Consider the following 22,319-nt stretch of genomic DNA (forward strand, 5'->3'; position numbering starts at 1 on the left):
GCAGAAAAACATCAGGAGAACATCTGGTTTGATACGTTATGAACTTCTTCTTGGGGCTTGGATGTCAGAGTGCACAAATGGAGGTAAATGTGATGCAAAACTTGGTAGGTCAATTGAGGTAATTAATTAGGCAGCATACGAAACATGTTTACTACTGAATAAAGAGGTTTGTTTACAAGTGACGAGACCTTCAGGCTCCCACATACAAACAATCTTCCTAGTCACAATACTGAAATTTGAAAGTGCCATGAGTGACCAACGTGTTAGCTATCCAGCTATTGAGAACTTCTACAAGGACTTACATACCAACGTTACTTTGACGATTTCATGTGTTAGTCAATGGAGCAATAATATGGCTGTGGTACCCTATGAGGAGTACGCATAAAATAGATGGCGCTCATCCGAAACCATACCATATGCGCAGAAATTAACCTTGAATCAAGGAATATTCTTTATATATATAGTGTGGTATAGTTCTAGAAATAACCATGTAAACAGCTGCGCTTAAAGTGAATGGACTGTAAAGTATATTACAATGATTTTGACAATACTAATTTAAAAAAGTTATCCGTAACCATGGGATGGGGAACCGTTGAAAGGTCTTCTCCTGATATAAGACATCCAGCAGCAAATAAAATGTAACTACAATGTCCATGTGTATATTTATTGCATCAGTACATGACCGTACGAAATGTTATAGTAAAACGTATTACGAATTCAGCTCTACACTGTAAGACTTTCAACAAGAGAGTATACAATGAACAGTAAGCTATATAGAATAGTCCAGGTCAAAATTTCGTTTTGATATGTTAAATAGGAACATAATCTAAGCATTTTAGTGAAATTTGCATTTAATTCCTATGTACCCTTTTTGAGATACTGACAATTGAAGTTAACACCTTCCCATAGGCGTACGAGGCGGGGGGGGGGGGGGACCAAATTTCTAGAGGACAATAAATTCGGGCAAAAGTCGAGAAGAGGAGAAGAAAAATATATATATATATATATATATATATATGCCGTAGCTTGCCCGAATCTTTTTCAAATTTTTGCCCGACAATTCTGTGGAGAGCGTTTTATGTTATTTGTTTTGCGACATTAATATTCATATAGGCCTAATGATTTTCTTTATTTAGCATCATGTTGCCCGAATATTTCCGTGTAACACCACCGTAAGCGCAGCTCATCTGGGCTACCACGCTTTTTGCACTATCAAAAAATTTCTAACTAGTACGGTCAACTGTATACCTGGACATCCCCGACATGAGTGTATATAAGAAACGTTATCTTGTTCATGGATGGTGGGTTTACAGGTTTATCATATTCTTTGTTATTTTTCATACTTTTTTGTGAGACAAATTGCAGTCTCACCCGACACAGCGACATTATCCCGCCTACGTGTCGTTGAACAATGTATGTTTTTCTGGAGGTAGCTGAGTACTGTGTTAAAATAATAAATATGGTAACTAAATAGGAGCTTAAAAAATATACTGTCCTATTTTTCCCCTTCAAAGTGATGTTACCATTTTTTCTTCTTCTAATTTACCAAATTTTTGGGGAAGTGTCCATTTCTAAAACGTGAGATTATAAAATAAAGAATGTTTAGATGCAACTTGTAAGGCCTCAGAAGTGCCATTTCCGGCAATCTGAGAGGCAGTTTTTGCCAACAAAAATTCTTGTACGCTACGCGCCAACCGATGGTGGCGCTCCGTTTAGATAGTGTCACGGGAACTTTCGGGCACAAAACTTTCTGCCCCCCCCCCCAAACTGAAATGGTCCCGTACGCCTATGCACCTTCCGTACCATGAGTGAACTTGGAGCAAACAGGTGTGACGTCATAGTTACACACTGACAAATAATGTTTTTTTTTCTTTATTTTTCAGTCTATTGAATTGACCTTGGATTGGATTACTACTTTGTCTAAAGGAAATGTGAAGTTTATAAAATACCAATACCTATGGTACATTCACATTATGGATGCATCCAATTGTGGAGTATAAAATTAGAGGTACATTTTAAAGGAAAACAAAACATTATTTATCAGTGTGCAACAATGACTTCACACCTGTGTGCTCCAAATTCACTTTTGGTACTAAAGGCGACAACTTCAACTGTCAATATCTCAAAAAACTGTTAATAGGAATTGCATGAAAACTTCACCAGAATGCTTAGATTTTGTTCCTCTTTAACATATGAAAACGAAATTTGGACCTGCTCTATATTCTTTTAAAGCCCGGCGAACACTGTACGACTCATCCCGACCAGTCTCAATTCAGACCGTCGTTAAGTGGAAATACTACGTCGTTAAGACTGTTAGTGCTACGTACGACTGACCTACTGATCAGTGCACACAACGACTATAACGACCGCCCCCCCCCCCCCCTTGAGCATAATTTGTTTGTATGTGTTATGATATCGCTAGTAATTTCAAGCTTTGTTCAAGCTGTACAGTTTAGCTGTGAACCACAGCACACAGATCGCCACTCGATATAAACGATACATCTTCAGTTTTCGCGACTGAAGCCTTTTTACGAAACTTTAAACTGGCAATACCAAATCATGGTTTTAAACCCATGCACTCACACCACCCGACTATCCATGATTTCCCACGTAATGACAGTTGTGTAGTGTTTAGCGCTATAATAATACAGGTATCTCTCTATATATAATATAAACATACATACTACCAATATTATCTGTTACGAAATACATTGGTAAAATATCAAGACTTTGAGCAAGTACTTCCAATAATATGCATATTGTGCGGTCAATGAAAGACTTCTACACTTGCAATTGATTAACATATCAAGTTAATAAAAACAACTGAATATATAATAGACCATATATGCATAATTTCGTTTCTATTTACAAATAAAACATCTTTAATAAAATGTAAGTAAAGACATGTTTATAATACAAGATAATTTTCTTCCCCCATGCATAAATCTCTTTTCCAACTTTTCGAGTGGTATATTCTACCAAACACAGGATAGCTGGTTACCTCTTAGAGTTGGTGCTAAACAGACGAGAGGCAAGTTTAGAATATTGAATTTCTCGCCTAGGAGTAATATCCACATCACATCAAAGAATTTCTAAAATGATTAATTTCAATATCAATCCTCGTTAATTTCATACAATCTGTACTTTGGTTTATGCTCCTAAGCAATCAGGGAAAAAAAGGCATTTAAGATTTCTAAAAATATGAGTAAAAAATAACTGCATTTGGTTTTCTTTGGCATTTTACCCGACAATGGTTATTCCTTCGAGCGGACGTATACTGTTATTATCGTATGCCACCTGTAGTGGAAGAAGTATGGGGCGCCATAGGGAACAAATTCAATAGCTTTATACATTATGAGACTTATGATACGAACAGCAACTTGGCAGCATAATCGCTAACCGCAGCATTAAGTATAAAACTAAACAAAAGGAATGTATGAAGAATAATTTGATTGGTATTTAACATAAAACTTTGATCTAACGGTATAAAGAAAATAATTGACGTCTGTAAGAGGGCTTTTCTGGACTGTCAACTGCAGTTCTTTAGCGACTGAGTCTCTTTTCTCTGGTTTCGTCGTTCACCCGTGGGCAGCAGTTGCATTCACATAACACGGTACAGTAAACTGTGCGTCTCCTGTAGCTATTGCATTGATAGCGGAGTAAGATGATGATATCCCACCAACGATACCCACAAATATGATCTCATAATGTATAATCCACTGGTAGAGAGGCAAGGGTCTGTAAAAAAAAGATAAAATTAGCAAAAAGGAATAGAGATGAATGGTTAAATTATCAAACTGACGCCCGCCTACCCCCCCCCCTCGTTCACCCCACCCCATTTATCTTCTCATTTATGCTCATCCTGCAATAAAATGAATTTGATATCTTCTCTCCCCGCCTTTTACAAAACACAGACTGTTGGTATTGAGACTAGCAGACTTGGTAAATAGCAAAGAAAGAAAATAAATTAAATAGCTACTACCTCGACCACGACGTCCTCGCCTAGTTTACACCCTTCCACCCACTCTACACCCATTTCAAATGCCTTGTCAGTAAAAGATTGCTACGTTTTCTGTCAATTGCCAATATTTGGGTTCAAATATGTTTATAAATCTATTTAGTTGAGAATGTCCTATTCAAGCTTTAAAAAAATGACTATAAATAACGTGTCATTTTAAACTAACAGACCCATAGAAACTGATTAAGAAAAAAACTAAAGAAAGTATCAAAATGGGTGTAATCTCAGTGAAATGCTGCTCGTTATATTTTCTTTTGAAATATGAAAAGAAAACCCAAGGAAAACTAAAGGGTTTTACTTACTTGATTTAACTATATGAAATCACACATTTGATGGCAGCCCCAGACATTGACTTTTAAACTAGAATATCTTCCAAACGATGAGAGAGCCTTTTTTTCTAGAGTTCTGGGCGAGTTATTCATCACAAAATCTCTCTAAATTAAACTAAAGATGGTGATTGGGTTCGATTTTCTTTTAAGACAAAAAAAAAGGTACGGTCGCAAAAGAAAACCACTGAACTTACATTCTGGAATAAGTTTGATTCGGACAGCTGGTGGAACAAAGTTTCAAATAAAACAGAGATGGAAATACAAATGTAAGGAGAGTCACTGTTGATCCACCAACAAGAGACAAAATGGCGCCGAACTGTGGTATCGTCTCCGCCACAAATAGGATAAGTCCCATTATAACCGTCCGATTTATGACTCGCTTCCAATTAAACGCTGCAGGTGAAAGAACAAGAAACCACTGAAGTAATTACCGGGAAGGGGGAGGGAAGGGGAGGCAATGGGGAGGGGAGGGAATGGGGAGGGGAGGGAAAGGGAAGGGGGTAAGGGAAGGCGAAGAGTAAGGGGAGGGGGAAGGCGAAGGGTAATGGGCTTGCTTACATGTATATATGTGGGGAAAGGAGAGAACACGGAAGGAATAATTTTATCTACCCCAGCGCCTGCCCCTCCCCCCTTTCTCTATCTGCATCTCTTTCACTTCCCATTGATAATCAAGCACTCTCCCTTTAGGAATAATGGATCGGTCCCATGTATGAACTGATGAACATACTGTATAAGAAGAGAACAGTTACCCAGAAATCGAATAAGAAAATTTGGAAAAATTCGATTACCTTTATCAATTCCTAAGAAATCTTCGACTTCTTGGCTGAGGGGGTTAATAACTATTATAAAGCCCATGATAAGATGCACGGTAATCAGACACGTAGCTGTGGTGGTCAACCAAGACGCCGACAGTACACCTAAAATGTTGTCTTCGTTTTTGTCTCCATAGACGAAATAACCAGCCGTAGATACCGGTAAATACATGCAAACTATTCCTGAAATATTAATAATAATAAAAAAATAATAAAAAAAAAATAATAAAAAAAAATGAAAAGTATAAATTAATTTGAGTACTTTAATCTTGGTATATCTGGTTCGGAATTATGTAACAACACTACACAATTGTATACGGGACGCTGCATGTGAATTGTAGGATGCACTCCACCGAAAAAAAAACACATAAAGTGATGATGGCGGAATATATCTTGTACAAATATCATCCTCTGTATATATAGATTGCCCACTCTATTTCCACGTGTGTTCGCATTGTCTTCCTCCCTTGCGGTAGCATATTCACATCGAGTCTATATATAACCGCGCTAGCCCTCCTCCAGGAAAAAGTGTCGAACAGCATCCGGGGAAGTGTCGAAAAGCATACGGGGAACATCTTGTATCGATATTTTCATCGAAAAAGGTTTTTTTTGTGTGTGGCTGCGATGTCAGCGTTACACACATCGAACACATGTTTTGCGAAAAGTGTAACAAATGAGGCAAGTTTAGACCACTGTAGGTCCTCCAAGATCGGCAAACGAAAATTGTCATTGATGAGGCTATTAAAAGTCACAGAAACTTTGGGCTCCCATATATAGCAAAACGTCTACACAGAGGGTCATCGTACGGAAACTTGAAGGTGCCATAAATGGCCAACTTGTCAGCTATCCAGTGACGAGTGTAGGGTTTACCTAGTGAGAACTTCTACAAGGACTTACAGACCACATCACTTTGGCGATATAGTGTTTTAGTCAATGGTGCTGTTATTTGGAAAATGGTACCTTGTTTTTACCATTCCAAAATAACGGACATTGGGGTGGGATGTGAAGCAGAATGGCAACACCTCTAAACCTCTGCGCTCAAGACATGTGACGTATTTAGAGTCTAACGACAATTCGACAGCATTTGTGTCGTTGTCTATCAAATTTTCGTTCCGCTATGTTATACGGAGGAGGACATTAAAGGTGATTTTCGGAAAGAGGAGGGCCGGGGGGGGGGGGGGGGTGGGAGGAGGAGGCGTGGTTTAAGCTTGCATTGACACTGTGCACCAAATAAAAGTGAAAGTAGCAGTCAAACTCACCTGCATACGCCACAGTTACAACTTTTGAGAAATCCTTTGGATTTCTCATATCATGTTGAATTGTAGGAAAGGCAGCATGTCCACCGAAGGCAAAGAGAATCACACCAAATGCTAGAAAGAAATCAGAGAACCCAGACGGAGGATAAGTTGGTGTTTCCGATGCATTCCGATCCAGCAGAATCTGAATGAACATGGCCAGACACGCAGTGGCTGTTGCACACATTGCACCAATAGCCACAGGCCTGGAGAGTAAAATAAGACAAAAAAGCTGACATTAAATCAAGAAATTATCTGGAATGAAATAATTTGAATAGACCACTCATGTGCCTCGACAATAGGGAACCGTGCGGCCGTGTCCACCCCAATCATTTTTACAGCTACATATGGCAATTTCAAAATCCCTCAATAGTGTAACTATTGCTTTCGACTCTCGTCCCTCCACACACCCCCATCTTAGACATGTGTCGGGACCCCGTGCACAACATTGATGTTAAAATAAAAATATATCTATTAAAAACAACTTGACTCACCAGAAATCTTTAGGTGTCCCCAACCAAGTGATGGGCCATAAACATACGGCTATGATTGGTAGCAGAGCACAAAATGAAAAGTCCTTATGCAAAGTTGTAAGAAGCTCCTGTATATTTTCAGATGCTATGAGAAGAAACACTGTACCTACACCAAATAGTGTGGCATTGACACAAAATGAGACCAAATATCTAGAAGCAAATATAGAAATAAGAGAGAGAGAAACTATGAAAGGATTTTAAATGTTCTCATAGTCACATTGGAGGACAAATTGAGTTAACACAATACAAATAATGAAAAACATGACGTCATCGTATGCAAAATGGCCGCATGCAATCTCACCTTTCATTTAGCAATGTGTAACAATCCTCTAAGGCAGGGTCTCCCTAACTTTATGCCCCCACGAACCCCCTGTGGATGTCAGAGTTGTCCGTGAACCCCCAACTTTCGAGACTACTATAATACGCATGACAGTGCTTCGTAAAAGAACAAGTTCATAGTGTTGTAATGAAAAAAAAAAATAAGAGATGAACAAATATTTCATAATTCAGTTATTTATCATTATGTACGGTACGGTTATGGCAAGCCATATGGGCAATAATTCGACAAACCGAGTTTATCGTTGACTTAAATTCGGTGCCTTTCCGATCCTTCCACACATAAAAAAAATTGTTTTCCTTTGTGTATCCCATTACATCCTTATCCCGGTGTCACTGTTACATCTAGTTTACTTCATAAATGAACTTGATCTACGGTATATTAACTCACCTTCCCTTATTTCCATACGTCTCATAGCCGATTGCAGGGTATGGAAATCTGGTCTGTTGTTTGTATATTGGGAATCTGTCTTGAAGTATGGTCCAACACCGTCCAAGGATAAACCCGGTATATGCAGACATAACTGCACACACTAGGATCATTACTATGCCTATCCATCCTAAAATAGAAGAAACATATGTTTATGTAAAGGATGGCGAATTTATGCAGACTTTCTAATTTTTAATAGTTATAGTCCACGAAAGAATTAACTTAAATATCTCATTGTCAATAATTAGAAATTTTGAGTAGGGGTGATCATTTTCTAACTATTGGACATACTCGGGGGTTGGGTGAGGTGGGAATACTGATGACCTCTAACCTAGAAAAAAAGACTGCACGATCGTGGGGCAGATCAGTCTTGTATAATGGTGGGGACGCGTGCCTATTCTCTGATACTATCTAAGCGGAGCGCGACCATGGGCTCGCGCGTAGCGTACAAGAATTTGTTTGGCAAATATACCTCCCAGATCGCCGGAAATAACACTTCCCACACCCAATGATGCTCCCAAACCTCCTTAAGCTTGAGATCTAATGGCTTAGAAATTTAGTTTGGGGAAATACATGGGCGTCTGCAGAAAAAAACAATGGACAAATTTCAATTTCCAATTATCATGATTGGATATGTTTAATTTTCTATTGTCTATGGTTACAAAGGCTTGATCGCGTTAAGATATCCTCTCTGGGGAGGGAAGGGGGGGGGGTCCTCGATAGCATGAGCAGGTAAGATACTAGAACTTAGAAGGTCAAATGAGACTTAATCAATGATTGTCTCTTGTATGAATGGAAACGGAATAACCGATGACAAGAATATATTCAAATTAGGTCAGTTGTTCTGAATTTTACCTGAGTCCAAAACTGCCTTTGGAAGAGCAAGGACCCCACTGCCTGCCATTTCTCCAATAATGAATAGAGAAGCTGTTACAACCGTCAGACCACGAATAGTGTGAACCTTCAAAAGAATTAAGAGTCTCTTATAAGTGTACGGAAAATCTTACCGTTTAACGGTGAAGTTATACAGACGTAGGAACCGGTTGTGTTACCAGGAAGTTATAGTACCTACGAAAACGTTGACGTGGATTTGAATTTGGTCTATCCCTGCATGTGCTCATCATCTACAACTATATAGTCCCCACCAGGTAGCTTGTTGTAAAAGTGAGCAGTTTCTCCCTATTCGCTATAGCTGTTACATCGTCGTTGCTGGTACATACATACAGTTAAAGGGAACAATATTATTGTATACCCTTCTAGCGCAAACTTGTATAGGTGTAGCTAGGGTCGAAAAGGGTGAGAATTTGCAAAGCAGAATAAGAAATGTCGGATTAACTGTCCGACATCTTAAAGGGCAGGGCACCGGCTTCGGGTGAGGGGGTAAGTGTCCATTACCCCACAATATGTTTCGCAGCAATGACATTCGCAACAATGACTTTCGCGCCGCAAGTAAACATGGTGACACCAAAGCGAAACTTTTACCTTTACTGAACACTGGCCGCCCCTCTCCCCTCCGCCCCCACAAGCCCAGCCTCAATTCTGTGTCGGGTCCCGACTGTAAAGTATAACGGGGTTTATTTTAAGCTATAGTCGATTTCTTTTTCTGGAAAAAGCTGTCAGAAATAGAGTCATAGTGACGTCAACTTTGGGGATTGTAATTGCTTTCGATTTAGTTTCCGCAAGATCCCCCTCTCCTCCCCTCCATTCCCCTCCCCCGACACCACAAGAGTGGTCACTTATTAGCCTAATACAGGCATAGATGCGTATGATACGTTATGGACTGAATGACTATGACATTATACGTGTATCGGTGGCGTCAAATGTGAAGGATGTAGAAAAATGATGACAATTTTCAGACTAAATCCGCAAGTTGCTCCGAATCTCAGACACGGGACCAGGGTCAATGTGGGGCTGTGTAAAACTAACTGTTTTCCGTCCCATTTCCTATCTCCTAAATAAATCCACGGCTCAGAAGTCACCTATATATTTATATATTTAGTTCGGTGTATAGTGTATACTGATACATAAATACATGTACACAGATTTCCATGGAAAGAATACATGACTACACAGACAAGGGCGGCGGAAGCACTTTTAATCTGGGGGGCACCGACATCAAAGGGCACTTTGCAGAAATTCGATTGCACTGATGCAGCCTTATATTTAGTACCCTTTATAACTCTTATTGTATTATCTTATATGCGTATACACATCACTCCATCAAGGCCCCCCCCCCCCCCTCAAAGAAAATATGCATACTAGTACTGCAATATCCAATGTGCAAATTGGGAAACAAGTTTTGAGACAAAATGAGGTGATATCATGCTTGTTGCTAGTGTAGGAATCTTCCAAATTAGACATTATTTCTTGTTTATATCTTAACAATATTTTTCCATTCGAAATAGCTTTGAGTTTGACCCACAGTTATTCATTAAAAGTCAGGGGCGTAGTAAAGATTTGCAAAGTTGTATGCACGACTATCTGAGCGGAGCGCCACCATCGGTTGGCGCGGAGCGTACAAGAAAATTTTTGGTTTTACAAACCCCTAAGATGGCCGGAAACGGCCCTTCCCGAGTGTTCATTGTGGTTCCCTAGCCTCTTGCTAACTTGAGACACCTCAATTTTTATGTAGAAAAAGGGCACATTTTTAACCTGAGGAAAAGTGGGGGGGGGGGCACGTGCCCCCTGTGCCCCCCCGGTTCCGCCGCCCTTGTACACAGAAATGTGTACCAGGAATGCTCGCCTTTTAAAAAATATCATTAGGGATGACTGGAGGCAGGGTAAGACCCAGTTCCTCACAGGCTCTTGACGGTTCGCCTTGGGTAATAATATATTCATCTGTAGGCCTATGTCGTGTCACGTGAGTCCTTCATGTAACTCTCATGTATGTATATGTATGTATGTAACTTAGATCCTCCTGCAAGCAGGAACTCGCGAAGAAGCCTCATTGGCTTATCAAAGCCGCAAGCTGACCGAAGTCAGTCTCTTACATTCATATTTAACGTCCATGATTATGAATTGTTAATTGTCAATAACTCTGTAACTGGACGGACATACATTTAATCTGGGAGTGTCTCGAACCCGGGACCTTATGATGGAAGGTATCGGCGTTAACCACTGAGCTAACACTCCAGCATGAAAGTACTACCTCGTAAACTCCGAAATATACCAGCTGTGTATGTACCGGTATCCTATACTGCAAAGGTGTCTTTTCGTGTGACGGAGGCTTACAAATCAACCGGCTCAAGTTTATAACAATTGGAGACAACTCTGTCTATATGTGGCTTCTAGATGAGAGCTCCTTTATATACTCGATGACCTTAGGAAATGTATATAATCCCTGTTTGTACATACATATCTCCGTCTATATTAATTTATATAACCATGTATTGGGATTCTGTACGCTGCATCCATTCACTGGCATCTAAACTTACTTCGCCCTTTCCGTACAAACTGTACGTCCACGTGTAGTGCATGTGTAGACCGTTGTACAGTGTACAGTAGACCGTTGTACAGTAGACCGTTGTACCCCGTCATACTATAGAACAATATATAGTTCATGGAAACAACATGCCTTTGTGCATTTTAATTTCACTTTCACTAAGAAAGAGCCTGAAGAACATCATCCAATGAATGAAATGAAAGCTATAGGCAATCAAATAAAACAATGAGACGTAAACAGGATATTGTCCAGAAGAAATGTTAATTTTGTAGCCTTCTTCCCAAAGGGTTTACACTTTGGAATTAATAGTGCATCCACTTATATCCTCATATTCGGGTGTCTATAAAACAAAGACCTAAGATCTAAGACCTAAGACCTGCACAACTAAGACCCTACTGCAAAAGTAAGACCCTACCAACTGCAAAACTAAGACCCTACATCTACACTAAACTAAAAACTAAATTCCAAATTAAATTTTGCATCTAAAGACAATCGATTGTTGATCATTTTATAACTCAAAGGGGGAGAGCTATTGGAACGTCACCAGTTCGCTCTTTCTATTGGTTAAATTTTTGGGCAAATCGGTATACTCCCCCACCTATCTACAAATCAAATTGGGCTTCTATACGTGCACATGCTCACCATGCAGCACAATGATGAATAGTTTTGCAGTCGATAGGGTCTTAGTTTTGCAGTAGGGTCTTAGTTTTGCAGAAGGGTCTTAGTTTTGCAGTTGTTGGTAGGGATTTAGTTTTGCAGTAGGGTCTTAGTTTTCAGTTGGTAGGGTCTTAGTTTTGCAGTCGGTGGGGTCTTAGTTTTGCAGTAGGGTCTTAGTTTTGCAGTTGATAGGGTCTTAGTTTTGCAGTGGTTATTAGATCTTAGTTTTGTAGACACCCCTCGATCCCTTTTCTAAGCTGAAGTTACTAACAGGTGAGCGTTTCGAAGTCTGAAACTCGCAAGTACAGCCTGTCCACCATTCTCCAACCCCTTTCTCATGAATGCATACATACCGTTTGTGGTCCTCCGTCTCTGTCGGAGAGCCTTCTTCGCACGAATCAGCTTGTCGAAAATTCAAAGTGTTAGCCATTGTAAAATGCTCAGGATTAACAAACTTGGAAAACTCTTCAACTTTCAGTTTAAGTCCTTTTATATCATTTAAACGGTTGATCAAGGGTGATTATGATTTTTCGCAAGTAATTATATTATGCAACACAATATTACAGTGATTTCATCATTACATAGACCCGGATAGCCTAGTCGATTCATATTTCACAAATAAATTGAGGTAAAAGAACAAAAGTTGAAACAGTTCAAATATCGGTTGCACTTATGATGTAAACTGATATCATGCTAATGCAATCTTTCAGGGGGTCTGAGAGGGTTCGCAAAGTTGGATTTCTGATACACCGAAGGGGCCCGTTAACGTTGCATTGACAAATACTACCAAGTTAGTCAAAACAAGTCTGAAAAGGCCGTATGGATATGTGGCGACGTGCAACATTCTATTGGAGTTACACTATCGTGTTAAATATGTTTACTAAAGCTTTTTATAACTGTCAATGAGAGGGTATTATACGCACGTGTCACGATTGTGCAGAGTCCATCCCTGGTGCATTTGAATCTGACAATGTAGGGCCTAGACAAAATTACTACTTTTAGAGGCAAGAAAAGCCGTAATTAGAAAATGAATGAGTAACAAGCCTTTTACACACATTCACACCAGTAGAATCACTGTGGCTTAGTGATACAGACTTACGCCTGTGATACGAAGGTCCGGTGTTCGATTCCTACAATTGCTTAATGGGTCCCAAAAAAAGACGGAACAGGTCGTGAAGTATGGAACTTTTTCTGGTGTTTTGATCTTTGTTAAATTATTGTATACCTGTCATACCAATTGTTACACATTCAGTCCATAATTGTTTATACAGGCGGCAAAAGCCTACAGTGGAATGACGGCCTTCCTATATAACTGTTTCGAAACTCTTGACATTCAATCAGTCGTCCATGGGCCTAGTTGGTTAGCGTGAAACTAAATTACAAAGAGTATGCCATTCTTCAACGGTGCAGGCTATATTTTCAATGACTTCTTGTGTATAGCGTTACGTACGAGCCTGCGGTTACATGTTTGAAACCTCTATAAAAAGTCCAGATCAAATATAACACGTAATACTTACATTGTCAGGGTGAACCCCGTTAATCAGTGGAACGTTTTCTAACTTGGCTTCGTTATCCATCATTAGTATCGCTCACTGCTAAAATTGTTTCTATGATTTTTATACAAACCAGGACAGCCAGTTTTATGCTAAGTTAGATCTTCTATATGTCCTTTCGTTTCTTTACTTTGTTACAATACATGTCACATGTCGATAGTGCTTGATCAGTATAGATATGTATATATATAGGCCTATGTATCCTACAACTACGGAAGCGTAGAAGGGACATTGCATTGACGAGTTACCAACTTGACAAAACGACAATTTTCTGCAAGTTGACGAGTTGTCGAGATGGTAACGTGACAAAATTCAGAAAATTGACGTTTTGACGAGATAACGGATCTCGTCAATGCAACAATGTTCTGCAAATTGACGAGTTGCACATTTACTACCATCTCGACAAGATGACAAAATTCAGAAAATCGACGTTTTGACGAGATAACGGATCTCGTCAATGCAACAATTTTCTGCAAATTGACGAGTTGCACACTTACTACCATCTCGACAAGTTGACAAAATTCAGAAAATTGACGTTTTGACGAGATCCGTTATCTCGTCAAAACGTCAATTTTCTGATTTTTGTCACGTTACCATCTCGTCAACTCGTCAATTTGCAGATAATTGTCGTTTTGTCAAGTTGGTAACGCGTCAATGCAATGTCCCTTCTACGCTTCCGTATACAACTGAGTTATAAAGGAAGTTCAAAGGTTGCTCACCAACACGTATCATTTTATAGTGTATTGTTGTAGGGAAGTCCCTTTTATGACATACATATAATCATTGTATAGTGCGCTGGCGCGCTACAATATTGGAATTACTAGCCCGCTCCATCATCTACGTTAATTAAAGGACCAAACACCGAACTTGCTTCTTCGATATCATGACCGAAATAACTTCAAAGGGGTTGCAGTAACAACAAAGAACCCTCCATTATAGATATGAACTACCAAGTTTGACCTTCACCACGCACTATACTGTGACAAGTGTTTTTATACAAATACAGTTGTTCTATAGTTGTTTCACGGTATATAACTTCAATATAACAGCTCACTGTATATAGTAGGTCCCACATCTTGACTTATAGTGGTGGCCGTCTAGCTATAGTCTAATATAGAAACAGAAACCGACAGCTATATAAGCTTCATAAACTAGCTTTTTGCATCGTATGTAGATGTTCTCTTCACTGTTCCTGCTCAATCCTGACAAGTGTTCAGAAGAAAAAATATAGGTTGAAAGACCAGGGTGTGGGACGGGGAAGTGGGGGGTGTCAGAGAGGGCAGCACCCAACATTTTTAACTATAGGGATGCATTCTATGCGGCATTTTTGCATCATTTAACTGAATAGGGTATATATGCAATGTTTCCAATGACACATCCTTCCAAACACGTGGTAGCTGATGGCTTGTCCTAAAGTTAGGTGTGGCACCATGACCGTTAGAGTAAGTTGAACTCGGAGGAGAATCAAGTTCAGTATACTGAAATCCAATTCTTGCCGATTGCTCTCTCTGCAGGGTAGATTCTTTAAAGAAATATTCCGGTGGCTGGCGTTAATTCTTTAACAAACATAATGGCAACTTTCTGCATCTTTAGGTAAAGCCCACATCTTAAAGCAGGTTGTACGTGTTGAAGTTATGAATTATTCAAATCTGGTGGTATTTTGTTATTGCATCTGGCAACAACTAAACAGGTCGAATGATTTCACCGTGGCAACCGTAAATGGTTTTGTTTTTCTTTATCGTCACCACAACCCACTTATGCGCAAATGTTAAAATTCTTAATACAGAGAATATTGACAGCTAAACAGGCATTCCCAATGAATCAAATTTCAAGGTTTGAAGAACCTCTGCCGTAAGGATATCACATATGTTATCTACTGTGGTCCACTACCTGGGTTATAAGTCAGTCAAAATAGATAACATTCATGAACCATACCAAGATATCGAGATCATGGGGTTTTCAACTAAAGAACAAGTATAAAATTGTGGATTTGTTGTTTCTATAAATATAGTATATGGTACCTCGTCTGCCAAGGAAACCCTTTTCAATCCTCAATCTATTCACACCATCTGTAGTCTTAATAAATTTAGGCTCTGTAATATATACACGCATTAAAAAAATGATGATGGTATAGCTTGAAATATGTCCCCGGCGGCCAAAACGCTCATTTAAGACCAAGGGCGTAGGAACCGGGGGGCTGGGGGCGCCAGCCCCCCAGTGAAAAATGTGGAGGGCGGAAGTATCATTCCGCCCCCCGCTCCGCAAGTCAGAAAACCCCTTTTTCATTTCCAAATTGCATCTAAGGCCAGGTGAAAATACAAAATTAAGTTTACAAAATGGAGTGGGTGTTGAAGTGTGCTACATTGCACCAAATTGCATCTGAGGCCACCTGGAAATGCAAAAAATTCCCCTTAGACCCCTCCCCCAGGCCGGCCATCAGTCTTCAGCCCCCCACTCAAAAGTACCTTCCTACGCCACTGTTTAAGACAACGTACCAAAATTTAGTACAACGTCTACTGCATAAGTGAATTCACTGAAAAAAAAAAGATAGCATAAAAGCGGAAATAAAATCTAGGCAATAAAATGAAACAAAGAGACGTAAACACGATATTGTCCAGAAGAAATTTCAAAGTGTTTAGACTTTGGAATTAAGAGTGCATCCACTCCTCTCCTCGTATATTGCCTTTGCTAAGCTGAAGTTACAAACAGGTGAGCGTTTCGAAGTCTGAAACGCGCAAATACAGTCTGTCCACCATTCTCCAACCCCTTTCTCACAAATGCATACATACCGTTTGTGGTCCTATGTCCCTGTTTATCAAAAGAGAGCCTTCTTCGTACAAATCAGCTTGTCGAAAATTCAAAGTGTTAGCCATTGTAAAAGCTCAGGATTAAACCAACTTGGAAAACTCTTCAACATTCAGTTTAAGTACTTTATTTGTATCATTTACACGATTGATCAACGGTGGTTATGATTTTTTCGCAAGTAATTATTATATGCAACACAATATTATAGTGGTTTCACCATGCATGGTATAGACCCGAGATAGCCTAGTCGAGACGTATGACACAAATAAATTGAGGTAAAAGAACAAAGGTTGAAACAGTTCAAAGATCGGTTGCACTTATGATGTAAACTGATATCATGCTAATGCAATTTTTCTAGGGCACTGCGAGGGTCCACAAATTTAGATCTCTTATACCCCGAAGAGGCCCGTTAACATTTTATTGACTTAAACTACAAAGTTAGTCAAAACAAGTCTAAAAGTGCCGTATGGATAAGTGGCGACGTGCAACATTGCATTAGAGTTTACACTATCGTGTTAAATATGTTTACTGCAGCTTTCTATAATTGTCAATGAGAGGGTATAAAGGACGTGTCACGATTGTGAAGAGTCCATCCCTGGTGCATTTGAATCTGACAATACTGGGGCCTATACAAAATTACCACTTTTAGAGGCAAGCCAAGCCGTAATTATGAAAGTGAATGTTTAACAAGCCTGTTAAACACATTTGCACCAATAGAATCACTGTGGCTTAGTGATACGGACTTACGTCTTTGATACGACGGTCCGGTGTTCGATTCCATCAATTGCTTCAAAGGGACGAAACAAGTCGTGAAACTTTCTGGTGTGTTGATCTTTAATAATTTATTATATATCTGGCATACCACTTGCTACACATTCAGTTTATAATTGTCTACACTATGGAACGCCAAAAGGACAACAGGTGGCGCTACTACTATAACCAAGAGGTGCTACTACCCTAAACAGGGGGTGCGTATACTACTCTTATTATGAGGTTCTACTACTCTTAACAGGAGGTGCTACTCCTCTAAACAGGAGGTGCTACTACTCTAAACAGGAGGTGCTACTACTCCTAAGTGATGATGCTGCTGTAAAAAGGTGACGCTACTACTCTAAATAGGCGGTGCTACTACAGGCGGCGATATTCGCTCCCATATTCCGTGAACACAAGCAGATGGCGAAACTAGATGTACTAATTCTGATATCACCCTTACCTGGCAAAATTAGGCGTATGGGGAAACAAAGAGCCAGCTTCACTTTTTTGGATCGACACCCCTCCGTAAATCATTAATGACTATATTTTATATTTTCTTCCTTTTCTAAACTATACACGAAAAATAATTATAGGAATACCTAACACAAATTCTATACATGTTATTCTGTAAGCCTGTCCCGGAATGGTCAGCAACTAGCTACAGCTTCCCGGTCGATATAACTTTCACTAGCAAATTTTGAATGCAGCAAGCAATCAGCAAAAGGTTTTTTACTTAGCACACAAGTACGTTAATGTTCTTTAACTTGGGCAGGTAAAATTTGGCATGAATAATATTGCATCTAGTTTTACTTAACATTGTACTGGCAGACGGGTTGAAAGAGCCTTGTCTTTTGTTTCTCATGATATCATTTTGACTTCCATCCAGAAATTGTATCCATTAAACTTTTCTGAAATGTGTTAAGCGGCAGAAAATTTCTTTGAAACATTGTATCTCTTTAATGCGGCCGAATGGCAGGTGTACGTATCCGCAAAAGAATAACCGGCAGATTTGTAATGGCATTATCCTTCACTGCGGTTTGCTTTGGAAACGGGTCGTAGTTACAAAGTAGATCGACCCTGTTTTGGATAGTAACACCTGTTTAGGGTAGTATCATCGCCTGTTTAAGGCAGTAGCACCGATCCTGTTTAGGGTAGTAGCACATCCTGTTTAGGGTAGTGACACCACCTGTTTAGGGTAGTAGCACCTCCTGTTTAGGGTAGTAGCACCTCTTGTTTAGGGTAGTAGCACCACCTGTTTAGGGTAGTAGCACCTTCTGTTTAGAGTAGTAGCACCTCCTGTTTAGCACCTCCTGTTTAGGGTAGTAGCACCACCTGTTTAGGGTAGCAACGCCACCTGTGGTCTTTTTGGCGTTCCATAATTAGCACCTTCCGTTTAGAGTAGTGGCGCCACTAATTTACAGTAGCTTCGCCGCCTGTAGGAGTAGCATAGTAGCATCGCGTATTTAGAGTAGTAGCGACAGCTTTTACAGCAGCATTGTCTCCTAGGAGTTGTAGCACCTTCTGTAAAGAATATAGTAGCACCTCCTGTTTAGGGTAGTAGCACCTCGAGTTAAGGGTAGTAGCACCTCCTATTTAGGGTAGCAACGCCACCTGTGATCCCTTTGGCGTTCCCTACTAAACAGGTAGCAAAAGCCGCTACAGTGGAATGACGGCCTTCTGGTTTGGAACCTCTGGATATTCAATCAGTCGTCCATGAGCCGCCTAGTTGGTTAGGTTGAAACTAAATTTAAATGAATATGCCATTCTTCAACGGCAGTATATTGTCAATGATCTTTTATGTATATCGTTACGAGACTGCTGTTACATGTTAAACCTCTATATAAATTCCAATTAAAATATAACATGTAATACTTACATTGTCAGGATGAACCCCGAGAGAAGTGATTAAGGGTACAGAACGCCAACGAGGTTCCAATGGGCCCTTTCCCAGAAGAATTTAATATAGTATACATGTATATCAGGCGCGTATCCAGGATTTTCTAACCCGGGGGGTGCGAATTACTATCAGAGCCTTATATAGAGAGAGTTGCGACAACTGAAATTTGGGCGCCATTTTGGGGCCAAATGGGCAACATACAGTATGTGTGGGAATGGGCGTTCAGGTGGATAGGGGAATTTTTCGATGGCATTGTAGAAGTGTGAGCGGGATTCTGGGTTTTATTTTTGGCCTGATAATGTTGTGGTGCTTTTGGGCGCCGAGGCTGTGTAAGTAGGGCGTCGAGTGTCGAACGGGAGGGGGGGGGGGGAGGGATTGGCTGCGCTCAAGTTCAAGGGGATGAGGTTGGCACATTTGGAAGTCCAAATTCAACAGTTGATATTCTGGTACGGTAAAATTGTATTATGACTGGTTATATATCATATTGTAACACATATTGCACAGTTGCGGAATATATACATTCTTCCATTGTTGCCATGGTAACCAAACAAAGCCTGTGATTGGTCAAAATTGGGATTAACTGTAACTTGAGCTAGCAATGGCTGATGAAGTTGATATTTGGACATGTGACTGGTACTGACATGGTGCACAGAATCATGAAGCTAGGTCTTTGAAAATTGGTTGCTATGGTAACTAAATGGACCAATCACATCAGGCTTGGGGCGATTACATCTGAATGTAATCGATTACGATTACTTGAGAATGTATGATTACGATTACGATTACAGCCTAAAGTTGAAGTAATCGATTACAATTACATTGTAATGTAATCGTGATTACAATCATGATTACATTGTGGTTACTTGCACAATCCTCTGCATATCTGTTTAATATAACTCTCTGCCGGGAAATAGGGCAATGAAATAGAGCAAGGGAAGGGTATTTACAGTATCATACGGACAAAATTGTGGAAGTATATCTAGAATTCCTACCAGGCATTACACATTTATGCCTTAACACGTTTAAGATGTGTAACCCATAAGTCCAGTAAAAAAATACAATTTAAACAGACAAAGAGTAAACAGACAAATACTAAAGTAAAACAAATGAAGATTTTCATGCAACATTTTATTTCAAATGTATGAAATACGAATAATAAATTGCAGCTGACAGGACTTTACCACCATAATATGACCCAAACTGGGTGCTGTAAGGAATTTACACTAATCTGGAACTCACATCGCAAATATATGGTATATGTGAGTAGGATATTTCAGCGTTATGAGAACTAAGCTGCTGCTGGAATTTGAGAAGATCTACTTCAGAATATTTTTGTATGAGAGTCAGGCTTTTATCTACGAATTTTATGTCTAATAACTTGAAAAAGCTGCATCTATATACTATAGGATCCAAAAAGTCAGAAATTCTTCAAAATACCAATTGAGCCTCTATTACTAGGCATGGGCTTCTATTATTAATGGATAAGGTAATCGTGACCAGACAACACCCCCCGGACAACCCCCCCCCCCAACAGAAGCATAAATATGTTGTCAGAAGTCGAAAATTAGAGAAGTTTTCTTTTTTTTGGGGGGGGGGATTGCTGGGGGGGGGTGAGTTGCCCGCCAACCATGGTAAAATGCTAGGCCTAGGCTCAGTCAAATTGAATTTCCTGTGTTATGTCCTCTTTTGCTTGGAACTGCCCGGTTGTAAGAATATGAATTAGGATCTGTATACTGTACCTATGTATGACATGGACAAACATGATTCCTGAGCCTAATTTGGCCTATGGTTTTCAGTTGACTCTGTTAGTTTTACCTGCTATCCTCTAACAGGACACAATGTTCTAGGAAATATTTTTACCTAGCCTACAGTGATATTTTAGTAACCTAATTTTTCAATATTATTTCATAAAAGATAGTGGAGTTCTGGACCAGTTCAATTCAAATCATCAAGTGCAAAGCAGAATGATTAATCATTTCAATGGTCTGCCAGATCGCCACCCAAATTTTCATAAATAATAAGCCGAACAAGCTCATGACTCAATGGAGCCAAGCAGTTTTTCATTAGGGGGCTAGGCTAGCCCTTGGTGATTTGTATTGCACACTGTACTTCGTAGATCCCCGATTTGTCTTGCCACGCTGGAGCCTTCAATTTAAGGAATATACCCACTAAACTTTGCAGAGATATTTTTATGCACCTTATAACAGATCTCATCCCAACATCGCAACTTTCTTGATCAGAACTTGTTAAAAATAGACAATTTTCATGCCTGAAATTTATGCTCTGTTTTCTGTGATGTTAACTATGCGTGTATGTACACTGCACAGTGCACCATACATAGCTGTAAGGACTGTGTGGTGTAACCCAAAGTCCTGGTTATCAGGGATGTAAGTGCAGCCAAAAAAAACCCGGAAAACTATTCGGAGAAACCGGGGGAATGTCGTCCTAACGCATCCTACTCCTAGCTCTGAATACTTACGCACTATCGTTATGTTAGGCTAGCTCAAAAGTATTAGCGCTCTAACACATCATACCCCTATTTCTGACTACTTACACACTATCGTTATGTTAGGCTAGCTCCAAGTAACGAATACGTCGCAGCGAAATCCGGAATAAAAAACAGTCTCACATCTGAAAGCGATCACGAATATCGACTATCATATGCGTATCCTGTAGATTTAGCCGCTCACAAATATCACAAGCGTTATTTCCGAAACTTATGTCGAGCACCAGCAGTTACGAATCAACGTGAATTAGGCAAGGTTTTTCAACGACAGAAATGAGCTATGGCGATTTGAAGTTCGCACGTACGCAACGATGTTCACATGGCACACACGATGTTGTACAGTGCAATGCGATGTGTAACAGGAAATGGTATTTTGGTTGATCGATGAGTGAAAATTGAAGTTAGCTTGCTGCAACGGGCCAGGCATTTTGCCGCGTTGTGTATTTGATATTTGTACAATTTTGTGGAACTTTATTGGAATTAAAAAAAAAACCGGATTTCCGTAAAAATACGGAAGACTTACATCCCTGTGGTTATGGACTAGGCTAGGCCTAGTGTTACGAATCTTAGTTCATTGTACTAGGCCTAGGTGAAGTACTCACATCACAAAGTTTGTGATTGGAGTTCGCCTTCCAGTGAAGCCTGTTTACTTTTGCCTCCCATGTTTTCCTCCTATCTAGGTTTGTTGGGAATCTGAAAAGTTTTGAACCGTTTTCGGGACGATTTGAACAGCCCCACGCTGAACAGCCAGGCATTTTGTGATGGCAGCGCAGATGTTGACTGCTCGAACGTACGTTGTTGTCGATCATACGGCCAGAATTAGTTGGCCCCAAAATGGTGCCATGAGGTCACGTGATCGAAAATTCCGGGACCCGAGTTGTCGCAACTCTCTCTATATAAGGCTCTGATTACTATCTAAGCGGAGCGCCACCATCGGTTGGCGCGGAGCGTAC

At 39.9% G+C, this 22,319-nt stretch overlaps 1 protein-coding gene across 2 annotated transcripts; it reads right to left on the reverse strand.

The window, feature by feature from the left end:
• Positions 1-650: 650 nt before the first annotated feature.
• On the reverse strand, positions 651-16,433 carry LOC139977412 (uncharacterized). Of its 2 annotated transcripts, none has more exons than XM_071986763.1 (8): positions 16,195-16,433; positions 8,609-8,714; positions 7,715-7,883; positions 6,949-7,137; positions 6,419-6,660; positions 5,136-5,342; positions 4,542-4,740; positions 651-3,738 (listed from the first exon to the last, which is right to left on the reverse strand). In XM_071986763.1, the coding sequence occupies exons 1-8, from the start codon at positions 16,276-16,278 to the stop codon at positions 3,579-3,581; spliced, it is 1,356 nt and encodes a 451-aa protein (XP_071842864.1). In that variant the 5' UTR covers positions 16,279-16,433; the 3' UTR covers positions 651-3,578. The 2 variants fall into 2 exon arrangements, with proteins under 2 accessions (XP_071842864.1, XP_071842936.1); XM_071986835.1 differs by lacking the exon at positions 16,195-16,433 and adding an exon at positions 13,370-13,587.
• Positions 16,434-22,319: the final 5,886 nt, after the last annotated feature.

This window comes from Apostichopus japonicus, chromosome 1 (genome assembly GCF_037975245.1).
Source record: "Apostichopus japonicus isolate 1M-3 chromosome 1, ASM3797524v1, whole genome shotgun sequence".
Taxonomy (NCBI): domain Eukaryota; kingdom Metazoa; phylum Echinodermata; class Holothuroidea; order Aspidochirotida; family Stichopodidae; genus Apostichopus; species Apostichopus japonicus.